Source organism: Lagopus muta, chromosome 7 (assembly GCF_023343835.1).
Source record: "Lagopus muta isolate bLagMut1 chromosome 7, bLagMut1 primary, whole genome shotgun sequence".
In the NCBI taxonomy this organism is placed as follows: Eukaryota; Metazoa; Chordata; class Aves; order Galliformes; family Phasianidae; genus Lagopus; species Lagopus muta.
In genome coordinates this window covers 20645561-20668119 of record NC_064439.1, presented here as the reverse complement: position 1 = coordinate 20668119, position 22559 = coordinate 20645561, and the positions used below count along the sequence as shown (strand labels likewise).

The window sequence follows — 22559 nt, the reverse complement described above, 5'->3', positions numbered from 1 at the left end:
CAGATTTTTGCCTCATACTCCACTAGCTTTGGAACAAGCTCTCAGAGGGTTTTAAGGATTGACATCTCCTCAGCAACCCTAATGAATTTCAAAGCATATGCCACTGATTGTGGAAAAAACAAGAAAGAAGCATTTAAGTTCACCAGTCTGATGGGTCTCCTGATGATGGGCCTCCTGCTAATCCTCCAAAGAGTGCTCTCAAAAGAAAAAGGTGTCTTAGGTACACAAGCTTTTTCCAACTGCAAATTCTTGTCAGTATGTTGAATACTATCATCCTATTGCCCAACATTGACCAGCATACTTGCCCCTACAATGGCAATTTGCTGTTCTTCATGCAATAAATACCTTACTAACAAGCCCTTATCTCATTTCTGAGATATAGAAAAAACCCCAATAATATCTAGTGTTCTTTCCTCATAGAACTCTGAAGGAGCTTCATTCACCAGTTCCAAAGATCATGGACTGTCTCAACTTCAAACAATGACTGTAAAACAGTTATGGATCTCCACTAGTCTCTTCATCAGATATTCCTTCCCTAGCTATCCCATGTTGGGATCAGTGATCCTGATGTTGACTCCCAGTCAATCTAGCTTTAATGGAAACAATTCCCTTTCCTTATAAGCAAATCCTTTTTACATGCTCACCTGTTTCCTGGTACTATACTTGTCTAACAGAACATTAGTATCTGCAAAATTCCACAGAGCTCTCCTTGTGATTATTCAACGTACAAATAGACATATAGCCAATCTTTTCCTCAAGATCTGTAGTCTACATTTATAAAATATCCTCCTATTCCTCTCCCTGAAAATGCAATCTAACATGCAGATTTTGTCATTGAAAGGAAGACAGCTTTCAGTAGGTGAAAAACATGCCACACTGTCCATGAATAACTGCTATTGGCAAGTGGCCAGGCTTTTTTTTTTTTTTTTTTTTCCTGGATACATAGTCTAGAATTACTTAATTCCCCTTTAATTCCTCATTCATTAGATATTTCTAATGCAGGATGGTTTCTTTTATTGTAGCTATTCTAATGCAGCAAACCAAAATCAGAAAGTGAGAAACAGAATGAGCATCCATTTCAAATAATTTGCAGTGAATTGCACAGACTGTAGAGATATCAATAGTAGAGAACAGTAAGAAAAAGATCACACAAGTACAACTGCCTATAAGTCGCTATATTGTAGAGTGAGCATACTTCCTTTTGTCTTTGTATGCTCATTCCTATGTCTGTTTCATTCTATCTGTGAGCTAAGGAGGTAGTAATCTAATACTGCTGCTGGGACAGGACTGCAAGCAACTAAAAACAAATGTTTATGCCTGAGCTTGTTTCTCTAAGCAAGCTTCCCTTCTACCCTTTGTTTAACAAATGTCTGATCAATGAAGTCCAGGGCACAGCTCATTCCATTCTAGAATCACTGTCATTAGCAAGTCAGATTAGCAATTAAATAAAATCTGTTCTCTTCATAGAAGGATATGAGGTTGATCACCATGACTGCCTACATTGTCAATGCCATAACTTAGAGAAAATGAGCCATACGTTGAATGACTAGGGCATTAAAATAGGTTTCTTACATCCTGGACTACATTATGCTTCATAAAAAAAATCTGTTAACCTTGATTGTAGCTTCATATTCTCCAAAGATACAGACATTTCTTACAGAAATACTAGAAAATGTGTGGGGTGCTTTAAAATGCCTAAATATTTAAGGTCGTTGATATTTTATGTAACTTAAAAGCAAAGGCTCTCTGTCCATATCAAGGTGCATATAATCATAGTTTCATTTCAAGTGTTCATAGGTAGAAATCATCATTCATTTGCATAATAAAGAAGACAAATATGTTAACAAATCTTTGAATACAGCAAAGAGTTGTTTTAAGTTCATGGTTCTTACCTCAAACAAGAGGAAATTTTATTTCCATGTGACTGAATTGGTTCTCAGATAAACTACTAATGAAAACAGGACAACTGAATAACAAGATTAGCGTGTAATCTACGAAAAGAGAAAAGTAAGTACAGAATATATAAGATGATAAAATGAAGCAATGCTGAGGGAGAAGGAATAGAGATCTGTCTGACAGAGTTTCCTCTTGTTCTCTCCTACTTTTGAAATGCCCATAATTAAGTCAATTTTGTTAACAGCAAATATTTAAAAAATCAACTCAAGGCAGAACTGAGAGATGTGAGAAGACCAACAGGTCAGCTTTATCTGCTATTTACTGCTAGTGGCTAGTTTGGTCAAAAACATGATTTTTTCTCTTGACTTTCTCCGATACGATCTTTTTCTCACCTTTGCTTGTAGATATATGACATCTTTTACAACATTTATCTTGTATTTGTTGTACCCTATGTCATTCCTGACATTCATATACTTCATAGTGATGTATGATATGTAATAACATATCATTTTCATACTGTTCAAAAAACAAACAAAATTTATGGGCACTTACCAAGGCTCTGATAGAAGAATGCACAGTGGAACTATGACAAGTTTCTCCAACCACAAACTCAGAGGTTCTGTTGGGTAGACATACAGATCATTTATCTCTATATGCCTGTCTATTCTTCATTGTAAAAGAAGAGTAATTAGAGATGAAAATTACCAACATATTTACTAAATCATAAACAGCTCAGACTTTACTCCCCATGTAATTTCTATTTGAGGATCATAGTTCAGGATGCTACTATTTTAAGCTTTATCTTTGTAAAAGTAGATTCAATAAAGCATTCAACAATCTAGTTTTGCAGATGTTTATAATTTTACTTCCTGAGTTTCCTCAGCAGTTTGATAAATCATCAGAAACTTGATTGTTCACTTGGTTTTCATTTGAAGATTTTTATTATTTTTCTTTTGAAGATGTAATTATATCTTCTCTCATTCTTATTTATGAGACTTGTTAGAAAAAACACATATGCTTTCCATCCAAAAATCTCTCACCAATAAGGAATTTCTAAGAGATAATTCAAATTTTCTCTAGAATTTCTTATGAAAAAAAGGAAAGATTGGAGGAATTTCTCTGTCTTTCACACCAGACTCCTTTGTGTTCATGAAGGAAGGTGTTTTCCCGACTGTCATCAAAGCTAATCATTAATCATTTTTTCTCTCTGTAGCTGTATCTTAATTTGCCACATGATGGCCTCATTTACTCAGACACAACTATTTTAAACTGCATCTTCTTTTAGATTTTCTTTTCTTCATGTTTTGTTCGACTTCATGCAGACATTGCTTGTATTGAACTTAAAGAGCAATGTTCTTAAGATCTCTTGGTCATGGACCAAGATCCCACCCTATTCTATTCCACTCCTTTCTTTCCTCTTTTCCATCAATTTACAGTCCTGGAAGTTTTATTACTGAAGTTGGAGTTCATAAGATCTGGGATAGTGTTAAACTGAGCTACAGGCATTAACTGCTCTTCCAAGCTTGTACTATGTTAAGTATTCCTACTGAAGGTGAGCAATAAGGACAGAGAAAGTTTATCTTAGCATTTAAAGGAGATTAAAATGTTTTTGTGTGTGAAATGGTTAGATGTAAGCTGCTGATCCACAGTTAGGTACTGCTGGGGCAGCCATCAATATTTTGCCATTAATTTCCTTTATCGGGCAAGTCTTTCAGCCAAGAGTAACAATGGCCTGTAATATATTGTGCTTCAAGTGATGACACAGTAGGCACATAAATCGGCTTACAGCATATGAATACCTTCAAGTATCAAGCCTCAGCCTATTTCTGTCATAGTTTCTCCACTACAAAAGTTGACTGAGAAGTATCAAATAAACAAAATGTGAATCTTGTCCTCTTCAGTATTTTTAGCTTCAGTAATGTGATTTGAGATACAGAATTTAGGTACCATTTTCCTGAGTGAATTACTTCTTTAAAAAGCTTCATATTCAACACTGCTCTAATCCTACATTGATTTTCAGACAGCCTATTGTCTTTAAAGAACAGCTATAAAAATGTATAAAATAGGTTATTAATAAAATGCTACAGTTAGATTAAAGCTTTTCCCTTCCAAAATAATAAGCATTACAGGCATTTTAACATGAGAAAATACTTCTTTATTGTGAGGGCAGTTAAGCACTACAACAGATCTCTCAGAAAGGGTGGGGTCCCTCCCTTTAGATATTCAAAACCAGACTACACATGGCATTAAAAAAATCTCCCAACCTGTGCCATTCTCTGACTGCAGGAAAAGTTAGAGTGAACCATCCAACCAATCAATAGATCCATTTCCTATGGTAGCTTTCAGGATATCAAAACAAATCAATTCATCACAAGAGGAAAACGGTTACGAGAATAATGCTAGAAGGTTGCTTTCTCAGCTTTTTCCCAAAAAATATCCTTAACTTTAAACACAACAAAAAAAGTTAGAAATACTTTACTAACTCTCAGATCAACAGATGATGTGTGACTCTGTGTGTGATTGTGTTTAACCTTTGTGCGTCATTTAAGAGGAAGTTAATTGATCCACTTTTAGTTATTACTCCATTTGTCATAACAATATAATAAATAACAAACATATTGCTTACGATATATATTATATAATAATTATATATAATTATTTCATATGTAATAAAATCATTGTGTATATTTGTCCCAAAGATTGCTCAGTTTTCTTCATTTGGTAGGACTAACAGCTTTAGTTCAAAGCCATAAATCTGTGCCGGTTCTCCACAGGAAAAAAAGCAATAGAAATGTGAAATCACTCGTGTCACTCATGAAGTGGTATAAATTAGAGATTTAGGCAAAGAGGGCCTTTTCTGTTTAATTTATTTTACCCTTACAGAACTCAGTTCAAAAATGCAGAGACTAATCTACAATTTTCTAGTTTACTGGTTTGGTTTGAATCAGTGATATGGTTCTGAGTACATTCTTTAGTCATCTCCATTTATTGTGTATTAGTTCCACTCTGAAACCTTGTGCCGTATGTGAAGTCAGTTCCTATCAAAGGAAAAAAAGAAATTCCATTTATGAATTGCCCCACCTTTTAATGGAGATCCTGGATTTCAGATCAGTGCTACAGCAGGGTCTACCAAATCTGCCAGTAACAGTATCTTAAGCAGAATTCCCTCAGAATCCTGGAGAGGTTACAGTACTGTGTGCAGGGCTTGGTGTTAAATTCCCCTTACCACTTGCTGTTCACAGCTAGTCCTTGCCTGACGCCATGCTACTCTTCATTCCTTCAAATGTCTTCTGGTTTGAAGTCCTTTTCTTCACCTGTCCATCTTCAATTGCCTTTTCCCCTTGTTCCAACCACTGATTGCTTTATTATTTGTTTTACTTATTTGTTATTTGGAGTGCATTTTCCCTTCCAATTCTCAAAAAATTTAGGGAGGAACAATCTAGAACCACACAGAAATGACGTTTCTAGTGAGTTGGTGCCATGAAAGGACCACAGGTTTCTCAAGCAGAAGGGTAAACCAGCATCTGTATTTAGAGGTTGCTCACATGCTACCTGCAATCAGATAAGAGCTGCAACATGAAAAATTGAAGAAAATGAAGAGAGTGTTCTTGGAGAGCCAGGATAGCGATGGGACTTGGAGGGAGGGGCAGCAGCTGTGTATATCCCATAATGGCATATACCCAAATGGCAACACAGAGAGTAACACTGTGGAGGTTACCCCTGCTCCACAGTGGAAGAAAAAACAATACAAGTAATAAATAGCTACAGGAATGGGTAATTACGGTGCAGTGGGTTTATGTAGCACAGTTCTGGAAGTGGAGGCAGCCTCTGTGAGGAGAGGCCCCATACCAGACCCAGCCAATTCCAGGCAGCTCCAACAGCTGTGCTGCAGGACACAGCTGAGTCCCTCAGCTAAGCTAGAGCCTGTGGGAAAGGACAACATGCTATGCAGGCAGGGAGGAGCCATTTTTAAGCCTTTCTATTCTTTCTCAATCACCACAGCGATTCCCATTTGGTTTGATCGCTTCAGCCTCAGAGAGAAGGTGGGGTTCGGTGTGCAGTGTGCTGGCATGCCCTAGGTGCTGCTCCACAGCCAGCTTGGCTCACTAACCATAGAAGGTAATCATAGAAGGAGTGAAGAATACGTTAATACAGAGACTGCCTTTGGGAAGATTTCAGTGCACATACTCCCTCACAACCCTAACCAGCTCCAGGGGAAATCCTGGCACACGCCCATTATCCTGCAAGCACCCAAAACTCACTAGTTTCACACAAAATGAACAAAGTCCAACCTCACTGCACAGTTCTAGCCAAGCTAGACCTACTGACTGCTGAATAACCTTCCAGAACAGGTGAAAACATTAAAATCTGCCCTCCTGGTAAGTCAGTACATTTACTTCGTCTGAGATAAATGATCAGTGTCTGATACTGAATATTTAAAAAATGAGTAAAAATTTCCAGTGAAATTTCATTGTACTTTAAAATGCATTCTACTGTTTCTTTTGTATTATTATGCTACCTTGCAGAAATGTACATGCTTTGAAATGAGATACTTCCAAGGAGTATCTCATTTGCACCCTATGCAGAGGATGCCACTGGGTTCCTGCTTCAAATCTGATGACAGGCTAGTTTCAAACAGCAAATCAGGGCAAACATTTTCAATTTCTTTTCTTTACATCCTCTCAAATAAGTATTACTGATAGTTTTTCCTGAGGTACTTTGTTTCTTGTGCAGATTAAAATGGGTTCTGAAGAAGAAATAAAGCATTATGTAAATGGAAGGGATGATAATATTGCTGTATCATATCAGAATTATGGATCCGAAGGCAAATGGTAAGTACAGTCATTGATTTCAAAATATTCTATTAATGTTTTACCTTTAAATGCATAGGCTTAAATTTTGTTGCTAAAGAACACATAAATAATCAATGTTTTCTTTTCTTGGAGAAGTCTTTGATTTCCATTATTCTCTTTAGAGAGTACAGATAAGTATAGATGTAGAAGTGTATAAATATCTATATCTAAATATAGATCAATCTCACTACATCGATGTATCTCACTACATCTAAACATACATGAATTGTTAACAGACACATGCAGTTGACACATCCAGGTCAGGAGAAGCTGTCTGAGAAGCTTTGCTTTGGTAGAAGCTTTGCTTTTACCTTGATGCTATGATTTTCTGTTGGGGTTTTTGAAAAGTTGGTTGCTACAATCATTCTTTCACAGAAAGGTAGGGGCAGCCATATCTATCCTGCTTTGTTAAAAGGTTGAGCCAAAATACTGAGAAAACTGAAGTGAAAGTAGCTTATTTGAAAACGGTGTAACTTTTTTTTTACTAGAATCAAAGGCCAAATCAGGTCAGATGTCCAGCATGCTCTCCTCTCTACCCTATTCATCCCTTTCAAGAACAAAAAAAGGGTTGTAGTGGAAAAGGGATTCCATGATTTAAAGAACTGCATGATACTGTAATTTACTGTTTGACATCATATGCAGTAGAAATCACTTAATTCCCACATGGCTTATAGGACAGGATTTAAGATTAGGACTTGCAGTCATCAGAAACATGTCTTTGAATGTGATCACTTGAAAAAGAGTCTTCTTCCTGTTAGGACTGATGTGACTTTATGAAACTGTTGACTGGTACTGTCCTTTTCATGTCCTTTAAAATAACTTGCACCCATTACAGTGGAAATTGATCAGTATTTGATCAAACATTGAACTTTGTAAGTCAAGAGAATCCCCATTGCAAAACAGGGGGAAGAGTGACATTTTACCTACATCTTTGAAATGAACTGCATGAGCTTAGTTGTACCTGGACTGTTTGAAGGGGAAACTTAGGTTATTCAGATAAGAGCATTCTCATGCCACTGGTCAGATGGTTTCTAAGTCAAAGACAAATTTTGAAGCTCATCTTCCTCTTTTCTTTTGCTGAAGGGGAGATATTTAAGGTCAGTTTAGACAAGGAGTTTTAAAACTTCAATGAATTGCCCTGAATTTGCCCTTGGATGGAAGTATAGTATTCTGACATTTCAGTGTTCACCAACTTGCATTCTTTGCATTGTCAGAATAAAGCTAACTGTTATCACTGCTGGCTATACTGTACCAAATTCTGTAAAAATGTCAGGTAAAAATAAAATATCTTTTGTTCTGTTTGAAGCTTAAAAAAAAAAAACAAAAAAAAAAACAGACAAACACAAAAAGCAATGACAAAAAATATACCCACCAGCCTTATTTCTTTCTCCAAGGGAGGTAGTAAATATAACCACAAAATTGTGTAGTATTTTAAGAGTATTTAATGGAAGTCTTAAGCATTATTGTTTGAACAAAGTGCCTTTTTTTATTGACAATTACACTGCCCATTTTACTGAGCCTTCCAGTTGTTGGGAATATCCCAGTTGGAGGTTGGAGGTACACAATTTAATCCAAAAGTGTCAACTATGAGTAGAGCAATTTGCTTTGTCCACGTATAGGTAAATACGAATTATTTTCATCTTTTGATCTAAAGCCAATGCGACCCATAAAGGCAATCCAGTGAATATAGGCTTACTATAAAAAAAAAAAAAGTAATAACAAACAACAAACAAACAAATTAATGAAAACAAACAAGTCAATCAACCCATAATTTTCCCTTTAATAGGCTTAGGAGAAGGTTAGTGCTTTAAATAGCCTTTAACTTTTTCAAGTGGAAGTAAAATTTCTGCATAATTTTAACTCTTTGGTTGACATTGACCTTGCAGCTCAGTGAGACACATTAATAACTCACATGTTATCTTGTGATAGGACAAGATACTACCCTGCAAACTCACAGTGACTTCTCTGAAATTCCATCTATTCATTGTTTCTTGCTAGTGCAAGGAATCTGATCACTACAAAGCATTGAATTCTCTCCACCTCCACCTTCTCCAAGTTTTTTTCCTTTTCCCCTCTTTGCAGTCACTACTCATTTTAATAGAGCAGTTTCTTCCAAGATCAATTCTGTACATTGAGTCTTGTGACGAGAGGGACCAGTCTGTTATAATGCAATCTAGTGGTCTGAAATCAAAGTACTGAGTTACATATGAGTGGCCTTTGTCAACCAGAACTAACAGTAGGTTTGTTTTCAAAAGCTACTTAGAAGTATGGCTAGTAGCTACCATTAGGCTCTAGCCTAGGCCAGAAAGACTCAAATAGCAGCATTTAATAATCAGAGATCTTCCCATTCTCCTCTTTAGGGAAGGAGTGTAATAGATAGGAGTGAACTTGTAGAGTCTGCAGTGGAACTTTTGCTACATTATCAGAGTTCTACTGTAGATTTAGCTACAGTCATTGTTAATATTTTTTTTTTTAAAGTGGTGATTTTAAACAAAAGTCTCAGAGGCAGATTGTAAACCATTGGATGTCTACCCAGATAGACACTGCGTTAATATCATATGAAACCTGAAGGCTTCTTGAGAATATTTTTGATAATGTTCAGAGACACGCACTAAAAGAACTTTGAAAATCCTGACTTTATATACTTCTGGCTCCTCCCTACATCTGAACACAATTAAGAGACAGCAGTTGTATTAACAATGCATGAGGCTTGCTTTGATGTTTGCAGTGCTCTTCCTTCTTAAAATACAATCATGATTTTTTAGCAGTGAGGACAAGAGGAAACCTGAAAAAATGAATATGGTCAGTCCATTAACAGTGGTAAGTTTAATGCTATTTGTGTATTTAGCAATCCCAGTCCTCTCAGTGTTGGAAATTTTTACTATTGCAGCTACATCCAACAGATGCAGACAGAGCAGTATTTGTAGATAGGCAGGGAGGGGTTGTAACATATACTTGAAATGTGACTGGTTGGAAGCACAGAGAGAAGGAAAATGAAAACTCCAAATGAGGAGTAAGTGTAACATATGCCAGACAAAATGTCTCCAAAACTAGATGTACTTCTTTAAGAACCTGGTATAGCTGCTCAATGGAATGCCTTTAAAAGGCATGCCAGAAACAAGAAAATTCGAGCTTCTACATTCTAGTCACTCTTTCTCCGTTGATTCTAAATTATCATTATTATATGAATTGTTAGTCGTATCTCAGCCACTCCATCACTCAAATCCAAAATTTACATCCAGCAAGAAACAGGAGGGTCACAGCAGATTGTACAATATAATTGCACTCATTTTTAAGCAGATGACTCAGAAGCACACTATTTTAATTTCTGTGATCTCTTCGTTTATACACAGGCCACAGTATTTTTGCATTTTATGTGCAAGCTCAGGAGGTTGTCTGGCCCAGTGCCTTTCCCCAAGCCAGGCTAACCATCACAGTGAGAGCAAGCTGCTCCAGGCCTTGTCCAGGCAAGTCTAGAAAATCCCCAGCAGTGACAATTCCAGAATTAAGTCCTGGGGCTTAACAATCATTTGAAGAAGTTTTCATTAGATACCGTAACAATTTCTAACATTATACCTTTGCTTAGAACAATATTCCCCCCATCCTGGGGAATTAAAAATGCATGAGCTATCTGAATTAGCTTGGAAAGGAGAGGATTGGGCAACTTCAGTACTGCACTCTCAATGATAACTGCTATAAGATTTAACAAGTTAATTCAGTTTAACAGTTAACTGTAACTCTTGGTAGACTTGGGTTTGATTCAGATTTAACTCAAATCTGCATCTATTAGAACCTGAGATAGATTTAGGAAAAAAGATTTGTTTTGTAATGGAACAATTTCTTATGAAAACCATTATTTTATTCTTAAAAACGTTATTAAGTTTCTGGTTTGCTCTAGTTTTATTATTTTATATATTAAAAATTTATTCACTTGTTTTGACACATTCTTTGAGCATTGTTAACACGGCGTTGTCACTCAGATGCATTTGTTGTAAGAGAAGTTTTCAGCACAGTTTATTTCCATTTTCAGTTTCGATACTCTGACCGGCAGGATAAACTCCTGATGGCGCTGGGCACTACCATGGCAGTACTCCATGGAGCAAGCCTACCCCTTATGATGATTGTCTTTGGTGACATGACAGATTCTTTTATTGCTTCAGAAAACATCACTTATCCAGGTAAAAGTTCCCTAGGTGGTGATGTTTCCGCTGTGGTTAGTGGTTGTAAAGTAGTTGAATTTAGTTAGTGTTTTTACTGCCGGTTATATCTGTGGTAACATTTTCACTGCTGGCTTCAGAAAACTCTTAGTACTGTAGAGTGTATCTTAAACTAATCGTGTTCAGGCACTAGAAAGCTGACAGCTCTTAATCTTCATTCAGCATTGTGTGGATAGGATTTTAGAGAAGGAAGTTATTATCTCTTTCAGTGAAAACAACTAACAAGTTTTTCTCCATTTTTTTTTCTTTAGCAAATTTTTCTTTATTGAACAGCACATTGGTGAATTTTTCCATGGAATTTTTTTCTTCTCTTATTTTGGGAGAATTGGAAGAAGAGATGACCAGGTAATGGGAAAGTTTTCATTCACTCTGTGGAATGTCTTTCCTTGTACTGAAGATCTCAAGCAATTGTCCTCTAAAGATTAAACTACTTAATCTCACTGTAAATACTTTGTGCAACTGAAGGAGCTCATTTTTTTTATGTCTTTAGGCCAGCATCATTGCACGAGTCAGGAGAATCTTGTAGTTTCTCACTAATCCGAATCTGTGCCAGATGGTCCTGCAAACTACAGCTTTTAAGATTAGAGAGAGGCTTATTCTTCCTTTTCTCACATGTTGGGATTGCTTGTTCTCCCATGCTTGTTCTCATGACCTCTCTCACTCCTGCTCACAGGTCCTTCATCCATGGAAACTGTAGATCCTGCTTTTACGTAACTTCATTAGCTAATGAAGTTCAGAGCCAATTGTATGAAAGAAAGAAAAAACAAATTTATTGTAACTCAAAGAACCTGCTCCCTTTCTTCCCCCCTCATCATCAAAAGTTCAGGCAATGACTTAGGCAAGTCATGTATTGGCTCCATGTTCATACTGCACTGTAAGAATACACAGTATTGTGCATTACACAATAAATGAATTGGCAGTTTGTTTTTGTAATGATATGAAATTCTGAGACATTGCTTATGTACCTTGATTTTCTACCAGAAATTAAAACTAAATGAGATGATTATGAAGTCATGCATGATGGAATTTCCATTAAAGTACCATTTTTCAGTTCCCATTTAGTCTTTGCCACCACAAGCACAGGAGTCTGTCCACCTTAAGGTCAATCAAACAATGAGTGCCTCTTGAGAGGGTAAACCAAGTATCCTTTTGTACCCTTCTATTGGGAAAAAGAATGAACAACGAAGGTCAGAGAGAATAAATTTGAAATGGATTCAATAAATATTTTTATATAGTTCCCAGTAAATATGCAGAGTTCATAACTCAGAAATATAAACTGGGTCAAGTACTTACAATGATTGTGTATTCTTCACATTTTTTGAGTGGATAAATTTGAAGTAGGGACTGAGATTCAATATGTGGTCTGAGAAAACTGTCTTCTCATGAAGTTCTTTCACGTTAATCTAACAGTGCTTTTCACAGTCTTATAAGGTAGTAAGCACCATTAATTTTCGAAGTCAGGCTGTCAGAGTACGTGCTTTCATCATCTGGGCAACTCTGAGCTTACACTTGGTTGGAGTCATTGCTTTCTTTCTTCCCCTTACGCCTTATCTCTTTTTATTTTCATTCTTTGCGCTTTTCAGGTTTTTCTCTGCTTTCCACTTCACTTGTCCTTTCTTTTTTCTTTGTAATACTCTGTTTATATTACTTTTAAAAAAAAAAAAAGTTCTTAAACTTCATTCATGCTTCTTAATGAAGGGTGAAAAAGAAACTTGGTCTTTTTGTTCAACCTCAGGGAATGGTGTTTGCTTTGAAAAACAAGCCATGGCAGCCTGCTCCTTGTAAACTATCTATAACAACAGTCGGCAAATTCTACTCTGATTGCACAAATGTCAGCATGCAGGATAAGAATTAGGAACTGCTGATCCCAAAATTAGATGGCTACATTCTGGAACTGGAATCTAAGTATAAATATTGTGCATATTTGTCATGCAGAAAAGGTGGCAACACTGAAGGTATAACTTTCTCTGAGTTGTCATTGAAGAAGTAATTCACAATATAATATATTTTTATTTTCCAATTAATTTTTACCAAAGATATTATAAAATAACCGTAAATCATAGGGTTTCTCAGCCAGAATCCATTTCCTTGTGTTTTGGCACTAATTACATGCTCAGACAAACATTTTTCTCCCAGGTTTGCTGTTTTTTGTAGCTTCTCTATTATGCAGCAAGAATTAAGAGCAATGTTCAGCACTCATGTATTTTTAAGCCATTCATTAATGCGCTAATATTTTTCAGTTTAAATATATTTTGTTTAATTGTAATAATGATTAGAAGGTTTTTGACAGTTGTTTCTAACACAGAAGCATAGAAGTTGTTTCTTCTTTTTTATCTTTTTTTTTTTTTGTAAGCATGGAGCCTTATTTTGTTTTACTTGCACAAACAGTTCACGTTTTACATCACTTAAGCATTTTTTTTTAAATATAAATCTGTCTTCGTGGACTTTGAGCCACTTATTTTTAAATTAAAAACTTCATATTGATTTGTGAAATTTGTATAATAATTAGCAAAATACAAAGGCTGAAATTTGATTTTGAAAGATCTTAAAAAACATTCATTGTACAGAAGAAAGAAAAATGGCAGATACTTGTAATGGTCTTCATTTTTTTTTTTGTTTTTTTTTTTTTGAATGCACACATAAAGAACTGAATAATAAGCTATCTCTGGGAGCCCTGTTTGAAGCAGAATTAAGCTGTAAATCTTTTTGTTTTTTTCAGATATGCTTATTATTATTCTGGAATAGGAGCTGGTGTTCTTTTTGCTGCCTACATTCAGGTTTCGTTTTGGACACTAGCTGCTGGCAGGCAAATAAAAAGAATCAGACAAGAATTTTTTCATGCTGTAATGAGACAGGAGATTGGATGGTTTGATGTAAATGATGTGTGCGAACTGAACACAAGAATTGTAGAGTAAGTATTAAATATCAGTTAATTGCTGAGTATTTAACTATTGCAAATCAGTTGTAATATCTCCTTCCAAACAATGTTATTTTATCTTATTAAACACCTCTGTAAGTGTAAACATCTCATACTGTCATGTAGATAGATCCTGGGCTCGTTTAGGTGGATCCTGAGAAACAGAGATGTTGGAGAATGCTGCTCCATGCTCTCTGTGGCCGCAAACTTGGAGCTATGTTGAACTGAAGATGTTAGAAACATGAAGAAATACTGCCAGAGTGTGCTGCATCCAGAGAACTCATTTATATGGTGTCCACACTTCCTTATTTATTTGAATATCGTTTGTTTTTTTCAGTGACATCTCCAAGATTAATGAAGGAATAGGGGAAAAAATAGCAATGTTCTTTCAGGCAGTGGCTACTTTTTTCACTGGATTTATAGTTGGTTTTACAAAAGGCTGGAAATTAACACTTGTGATCCTGGCACTCAGCCCTGTTCTGGGATTCTCCTCAGCTCTCTGGGCAAAGGTAGGCAAAAAGTGGGAATTTTCCTAAAAACATCAAGACTGTAATTCCTACAGCCCTGCTTGGAATTTGTAAGAATAAATGTAATCTAGCTCCTAGAGACCTGTGACCTTGTCTACATGCAGAAAGCGGTAGGTATGGGTTCATGGAATGGTATAGCTGAGGAAGTGCAGTTCATCTGCCATGGACATTTGTTGCTGTAAAATTCTTATAAATATAATATATGCTCATATGAAAGGGTAAATAATCTGTACCTTCCCCTCCTTCACTGGATTTCCATGACAACTGCACCAAAATAACAAAGTAATGACAGTTAATATAAATAAGTATACAAATGAGATAAGGTTGCACAACTGAGGTTATGTCAGGTAAATTCTGGTATGGAACTGCAGTAAATTAGGTTTCTGTGATAACAGCTGTCTGTGGGCTCTGATGCTAAGGTGAGGAGGACACTGGGGTCAGGGTATGGGCACAGGCAGACACTGCCAGGCAGCCAGCACACCATGAACCCTGCTCCAGTTGTCTCTTTGCCATCTGCTCAGCTTCCAATAACTTAGTGAAAATAGTACACGAGAAGTAAATGCAAACCCCTCTGAGAGAGAAATGGATTCTGTAGAACTGCTTCTGCTTTTGGCTAGAACTTTCAGAGACATCAGGATGTTTAGTAGTCAACCTGGCTATTGAATTGTGATGCTGGGCAGCCTTGCCCTTAAGAGCTTGAATGAAAATTGTTACTCTATTTAATATGTGCTGTCTTTTAAAAGTCTATATACATATAATAAAGTAGAAAGGAAATTCAGTACCAAAAAAATAACTATCCATGAACATCAGAATGAAGTTTGAGCACATTCTGTTTTTCTTTGAGCAGGAGAGTTAATTCTTTTTTACTTCCACACAGATAATTTCCACATTCACTAGCAAAGAGCTAACTGCGTATGCAAAAGCAGGAGCTGTGGCAGAGGAAGTTCTGGCAGCAGTTCGAACTGTGGTAGCATTTGGAGGACAGAGAAAAGAAACTGAAAGGTGAGAAAAAATTCCCTTTATTTGGCTGTTTTATAACGGTATCTAAAAAGGTTTCGTCTTTGCTGAATTTTTTATTTTCCCTTCTTTTTTTATCATTTTTAAAGAACCTCATAAGATGATGCAGAGATGGACTCCCTTTCCCTAAAAATATATGCTATTTCAGGTTTTGTATATTTATAGTGAGAGTTGTAAGCAAAAAAGGACAGATATGTGACATGAAAAGGCAAGTATAATGCAAAGGTCACAAACCAAGGGCACAAACCAAAGGCATGCAGGTGTATTTATTTATACCATGGAACATCATGCTTGCCTTCTTTTTGATCTTTTATCTACAGATAACCATCGTGACTGCCATAGTTCGCAGAAGTTTTTCAAATGCAAAGTTCAGTAACATTTGTGTCATCCACTGAGAACATACACCATCCCTTCCCTGGCTTGCTTCTCCCCTGTGTTCAGCTATCACTGCTCCCTGGTCAGCAAAAGGAAGCCCTTTGGATGTCTATGGCTTGTTTTCCAGTTCACCTCAGCGTCTTTTCTTTGTTACCCAGTGCTGTTCATCACCCTTACACCTCTCATCAGCTCTTTTTCCTACTTGTCCTTAAAGTACTTTCTGCCACGCATCCTTCATTTCCACCCCTCATTTCCATCAGTGTAACAGTATACTAGAGGTTGTGATGGTGAAATGCTAAATTACTGAAAAGCATTCTGAAACTGTGGCAATGAGATAGATATTTATAAATTGGAAATTAGCTCTGTCGAATCAGACCATCTTGTTCTTGATATTCTACATCTCAAACTCATCTCATCCCTGGGCTGATGACTGCTAATGAGGAAAATAATAAGAGGAATAAAAAAAATAATACCTTGATGGTGCTGTATATCTTCACTTAACGCTTCTGTAAAGTTTGTTAAGAGAGATGAGAATAGGCCTCTTCATGTCCTGCAAATCTTATATACGACATACCAACTGGGGAAAAAAAGGTCATTTCTATTAACTGTGGATTCAAGAAGTAAACAAAAAAATACTGGGAGGCTGTTCTACTGCTTAAACAAAGATTGGGCATCTCTTTCCATCAGAACGTCCACAGAGTCCCTGTCTACTAGTTTGTTCCTGTACCAGCACCGAACTTTTGCTTTAGTAGTTGCTTCCCATAGTTTTATTTTCCTGTGTTATTTGTAGAAATAAATCACAAAGACTCTGAGGTATCATTATGCTAGCCCAATTGAATTAATTTCTTTTCATTTTCTCACACAATATAGGCTTTCCATTTCAATGATCATCTCTATTCAATGTCACCTTTTCTTCTAACATCACGTGTCTAGTTCTGTAAGATATTCTGATATTCCTTTGTCCTCTCACTCGTCCTCTGAATTGATCTCATCCTCTCATTTTTCTACCTTCAGGAAATTTCATTTATCATAAACATTACCTACATGCCCAAGTCTAAAAGAGTGAAAACACAAATCCCAAGTTGGACAGAAGAGTTCATGTTAACTCCCTTGGCTACGATATCTCCTCACTGAACACTGCTGTTTTCCTTCGAACGATTCTTTACCTTACAATTCTTTCACAGTTTTAAAACTACTGTTAAATGAATGATTTATCCAATGCCTCCAGAATAAATTGGCATTAGATGGCATTAATGAAGCCCCAGTGGATTTGTTTTACTGTGTCTGCCCTCTCTGGGAAAGACAGTCTTAAAGAAAATCAATTGGGTTAACTCTTCACTGTCAAAGCCTATGACAAATTTCATTTTTTGTAATTTTACTTTATTTTTCATTTATTTATTATTTTATTCTTTCTCTGGCAGTTATTTTTTCTAACCTAGTGCATATTTTTTGTCCATACACAAGCCTGCAATTTCTCAGGTCACTATTTGTCTAACGGTACTTCAGTCCTGTGGCTTTGTTCACAATTTGAACATAATGATGTTCACAACTGGGCCACTGTTAGGTTTGCCAGTATTTTCATTACTCTGGAATCAAGACTCCCTCTTCATCATTTCTTTCTTACTGTTTTCACCTTGAGGTCAGGTGTGATAATAGAAACACATTGATTCACACTGCCATCCTGCTTTTGGCATCATTCACATTTTGTAGGTTTGTTTGTGTGTTTGTTTCTACTGAAAGTAGAGACTGAAATACAATTTTGAATCTATTGCTTGTGCAGTTATAATCTCAATACTTTTAAATTTCCAGGATTGATGAGATGAAAAACCTTTGTTGCTGACATTTGTGTGCGTGCGTTCAGTTGTAATTATTGTAACTGATTCAACCTGAAATCCTTCATTTTCATCTATAACCAGCTTTATCTTAGCCGCTCACTAATTAGAACAAAATGAAAAAAAAGTGAATAAGCTTGAACTAAATAAAAAATTAGAACACCTTTTATTTTTTCAGTAATTATTTCCAAAATGGACTTGCTAGTTATTACCTCCAAGAGCACACGGGTCATGCAGCTACCACTAGCATTTGATTCTTTAGTCTTAGTGTTTACGTTAGTTTTTCACTGTTAAACATGTGAAACTGTGTGTATTCCCTCTGTCCATTTAAAAATCCAAGCACCAACCCAATAATCTCCTCTACATTTTCCAAAGAGATACTGTCAGAAAATTATCCCATTTTCTTCATATCACTAGCTCTCTTTTCTTTATGATATACTTCAATGCTTACACAACATTATTTTCCTTGTAACATCAAAAATGTTCTCTGGCATTTGGAAAACTGCAAAATCACAAGTTTACAGCTGGTCAGCATCTTACCACAGCCATTTCCACTCATCCAGGACTTGGTCCAGCTTTAGCTGATCAGCTCAATCTGCCATAGCATGAAAGGCAGTCAGTACATTTTCCTCCACTTGCAACATGATCTTTTCAGGATTTGATTTCTGTTTACTAGAATGCTTCATTTAGCTTTGATGTATGCCTTGGGGATTTTATGAGTATACACAATGAAAGAAAGAAGAGTAATTCCCTGCATGTTCTGCTTTTTTCCTGCTTTATCTTTCAGATATCAAAAAAATTTGGAAGATGCCAAACGTATTGGTATCCAGAAAGCTATTTCAGCCAATATTTCCATGGGTATTTCTTTCTTTTTGATATATGGATCCTATGCACTGGCCTTCTGGTATGGAACCATTTTGGTACTCTCTGATGACTATACAATTGGAAAAGTCTTTACAGTAAGTATTCACCAGTAGCTGGACAATGTTTATGAAAAGTTCTGATCCTGTGTAAACGTGTTTAAATTTTGAATCTGGTTGATGTTAGCTATCCAAACTGCATTTTTCAGTTTCTCAGCCCTGCTAACGAAGTAGATAAAAATACAGCTTTACGTGTAATGGATATATTTCTCCAAGTTGATAGCAACATAAAAATCACTCACCACGAAGTGCCTTGTTAAAAGCCAGCCTGCATCAATAATAAGTAGAAGTTGTTGTTTTTTGTATTCACTGGATCTTTGCTAGGGGGCTGAGGTTTGACATATAGGAGTCTAGGACCATGCCAGGAGGTGGCAAGCATGAGACCAGGCATGCTTCAGGTACAGTTTCCTTTGTAACTAATTCAATGCTCAGTTGCAGCTCACTGACCTAAAGTCATTATCTGCGCTGATATCAGAGTGGGCCTTTTTTGAAAAGGTTGGAATGCAACAATATGGCTGAAGTTTTAACCTCCATCAGAGCCTCTTAGCTAACAAGTTTACATCTGTGTTATTTCAGCAGCTCCATCGCAGTCAGGTACCAGGTACTTTGAGGAGCACTAACATCCTGCAGAAAGCAGCTGGAAAAGAGCTTCTCAGATAAATTAAGCTGTCTAAATAGAGCTATGAATAACAGATGCGTAGTGTATTCAGTCTATCTTTTCCTTTTGTTTTTATTTTTAGGTCTTTTTTTCTATATTAGTTGGATCTTTTAGTGTTGGACAGGCTGCACCAAGTATGGAAGCATTTGCCAATGCGAGAGGAGCCGCCTATGCAATATTTAGTATTATAGACAATGTAAGTATCTTTGCCATGGATGTCACTGCCATTTGAAGATGATTGAACATCAGACTTCACTTCTGAATAAAAAATGAGCAAGCCCAAAGAACTGTGCATTCAATGTCATAACATTTAGAAATTCTACCTAACAGAGTTATGTATGCGGGACAAGTGTCTAGATACTGGGATGTGAGCTTGTAAATGACTGAGAACTTCTACCTGTTATTGTTTTACTTGGTAGTTCAGAAACTCAGATTAAAGAAGAAATAGTAATTATATTCATGCTAACTCAATTAACTACCTGAAATAACACTGACAAGGGTACCATGACTGAAAATAATTAATTTGAGCTACAACAGTTACTTACAGGACTTCTGGTCTGCACTGGAGTGGCTGGCAAGGCCTGCAGACATTTTGGTACAATCAAACCACACTGACAGAAATACTATTTTACAAGTAATTTGCCAAGTCACTGGCAGATTCACAATGACCTGGAATGGTAACTTCATGAGTCGATTAAGTGGTTATTTTCAGTCCGCTGTTTGCAGTGAGGCTTTCTGTGTATGCCTTTATGTATGGTAACGTTAACTTCAGAGATTTCACAGCCTTGCATCATGCTAAAATGTTGTTAGCAATCCAATGTGTGTTTTCCTTTCTTTTTTTTCTTTTATCTGCACAGGAACCTCAAATTGACAGTTCATCCAATGCTGGCTATAAACCAGACAACATTAAGGGGAATTTGGAATTCCAAAATGTTTACTTCAGTTATCCTGCTAGGCCAGATATTAAGGTATTATGCATGGAACTTATACAGATTTCCTTTAAGATAATTGTCTCTAGTATGAAAGAATTTACATCTTTCTTGCAAGCTTATATGTAAGTAAATATCATGAAGAGAATTTATCCTTCTCACTTCAGTGAACAGCATTTGGCTGAAAGCTGAAATTGCTGCAGTGTTTCCATTTGAATCTTCAGGTTTTGGACCAGGCTCTTAACTTTCATCTTACTCCCAGAGCGAGCTTCCCTGTAAATGTCCCCCTCTGTAACGAGTTTATTTCCATGTAAAAAACTTTTAAATCAAAGACTGATTTCTCAGATATCTTGAGGGTTTGAAAGAAATTGTTTTTTGGTTTTCAGCATTCTGCATCATAGCATCATGTAGTGCACTGGGCCTTCTAAGTTTAGAACTTCCTCACATTGGCTCCCTTCTGGGTTACTTGTAGTGAAATAATGTGAAGTTTTATGCAAATATACAAAAGCAAATACTTGTTTTTTATTGACAACTGAAAAAGAAATATCCAAGAAAATGTCCCCTACTGTCTCATTACACAGCAGTTTACAAATCTTTCTTCTTTTGGAGAATCTTCTTTTAGAGAAAGCTACAGAGAAAAGCTCCTGTAGGCCAACAGCAGTGTAAGTGGGAAAGAAAAGTTCTTTCTTGTGACTGTTGGCACCTTCATCACCTCCCTGAGGCTGAGTAGTGGAGGGAGGAGAAAGTACATCTGCATGGAAAGCAGACCTTCACTTTTATAACACATGTGAAATGTTGAATTTTGAAGTTAGCAGTATAAGGAACAGTATCTTCACAATATGCAGTGAAACTACAAAGTCCCCCCTTCCACGGTTTCACATGCAGTTTTTCCCTTTCCTTGCTAGAGCTCTCCTACAAAATTTCCCAGAATTTTTGGATGATCAGCAGTCTAATTCCATGGCATTATCTACTTCACAGATCTTCTACAAAAGAATTAAACGTTTCCAATGCTAGTTCTAATATCTTGATAATATCTTGAAAGTTAAGAATTCTATTGGTGGAGGCTGCTGTCATTTTTAAATGTTGAGTGAGCCTGTTCAAACTTAGGCAATCACATTACAGCAAATGTTATGACTGCAGACATATATGAACTTTATCAGTATTATAGTCACTGATAGAACAGAAACGGGCCACAATGAGAGAAAAATCACTAAAGATGTTTAATAATATATCTGTGGAATAGAGCCTGATTCCAAATGAAGAATACAGGGATATCTCTGCTCAGTTTGGTAAATGTGAAGGACGTTTCACTGGAGTCTTTAAAGTTTCTGCAAGTTTACTCTGATGTTTTACATCTTGTTTGGCTTTTGGCAACCTTTCTTACAAGCACAGATACTGAAAGGCTTGAATCTCAAGATTAATTGTGGCCAGACAGTAGCCCTGGTTGGTGGCAGCGGCTGTGGAAAAAGTACAACTGTTCAGCTCATCCAGAGATTTTACGACCCCAAGAAAGGCACGGTAAGACTCTTCAAGTGAGCAGACTGCTCTGTGTTCTAACGGCACAGCTGTAAGAAGTCAGCTTCTGGTCTCACTGCCCTTGTTCAAATGACATGGCCCAGTCTCCCGCAAAAAAGACAGGCTTTGGGCTGGGGAGAGAGTTCTTGACAACAGCACTTAGTAAATGGTGTTTGTCTGCTTCCCCTGCTGTAGATTACCATCGACGGTCAGGATCTGAAGAGCCTGAATGTAAGATATCTGCGGGAGATTATTGGTGTGGTGAACCAGGAGCCCGTGCTGTTTGCTACAACTATTGCAGAGAATATTCGTTATGGCCGCGAGGATGTCACCATGGAAGAAATTGAAAAAGCTGCCAAGGAAGCTAATGCTTATGATTTCATCATGAAGCTCCCCAAGGTAAGCAGGCCAGCTGTCCTGCTGAAACAATTGCTTTTCAACCTACTCACTTAGCAAAGCGTTTCTCAGAAGGGCGTCTCCTGAACAGAGGAACCTCTTCCCGGAGCTGTGAATATGCAGAGCTGTGCAGAGCTTCCTCACCACTTTTGAGATTAATGTAAACTTTAAATTATTAAATGATGGCTGGATGAGCATGTAGGAAAGGGAGAGAGTTCTAGGGACACAAACAGGAAGGCATATTTAAGCAGATGCTTAACATGCAGTGTTTTAGAGGAAGAGAAGATGCTGCTGGGGCTACTAACGCTGAGGTGCCTTTTCTGCACACTGCCTTTCCTTGGTGAAGGGACCGTGCCGCTGAGTGTTGGTGGAAATGTGTGTGCTTGTCTTGCAGAAGTTTGACACTGTGGTTGGAGAAAGAGGGGCACAGATGAGTGGAGGGCAGAAGCAGCGAATAGCCATTGCCCGTGCTCTGGTTCGCAATCCTAAAATTCTTCTGCTTGATGA

At 36.9% G+C, this 22559-nt stretch overlaps 2 protein-coding genes across 5 annotated transcripts in view; both read left to right on the top strand.

Moving 5' to 3' along the window:
• Positions 1-22559, top strand: part of ABCB1 (ATP binding cassette subfamily B member 1) — a 96859-nt gene that overhangs the window by 48617 nt on the left and 25683 nt on the right. The gene's annotated exons all lie outside the window — the stretch shown is intronic.
• Positions 5866-21518, top strand: LOC125695994 (phosphatidylcholine translocator ABCB4-like). Of its 4 annotated transcripts, none has more exons than XM_048951135.1 (11): positions 5866-6015; positions 6631-6728; positions 9515-9569; positions 10780-10927; positions 11218-11311; positions 13686-13877; positions 14221-14392; positions 15288-15412; positions 18422-18593; positions 19295-19408; positions 20070-21518. In XM_048951135.1, exons 2-11 carry the CDS (start codon positions 6637-6639, stop codon positions 20268-20270), a joined length of 1365 nt encoding a protein of 454 aa, XP_048807092.1. In that variant the 5' UTR covers positions 5866-6015; positions 6631-6636; the 3' UTR covers positions 20271-21518. The 4 variants fall into 4 exon arrangements, with proteins under 4 accessions (XP_048807092.1, XP_048807093.1, XP_048807091.1 ...); XM_048951136.1 differs by lacking the exon at positions 5866-6015 and adding an exon at positions 6071-6275 and having other exon boundaries at positions 9515-9551; positions 20070-21517; XM_048951134.1 differs by lacking the exon at positions 5866-6015 and adding an exon at positions 6071-6275 and having other exon boundaries at positions 20070-21517.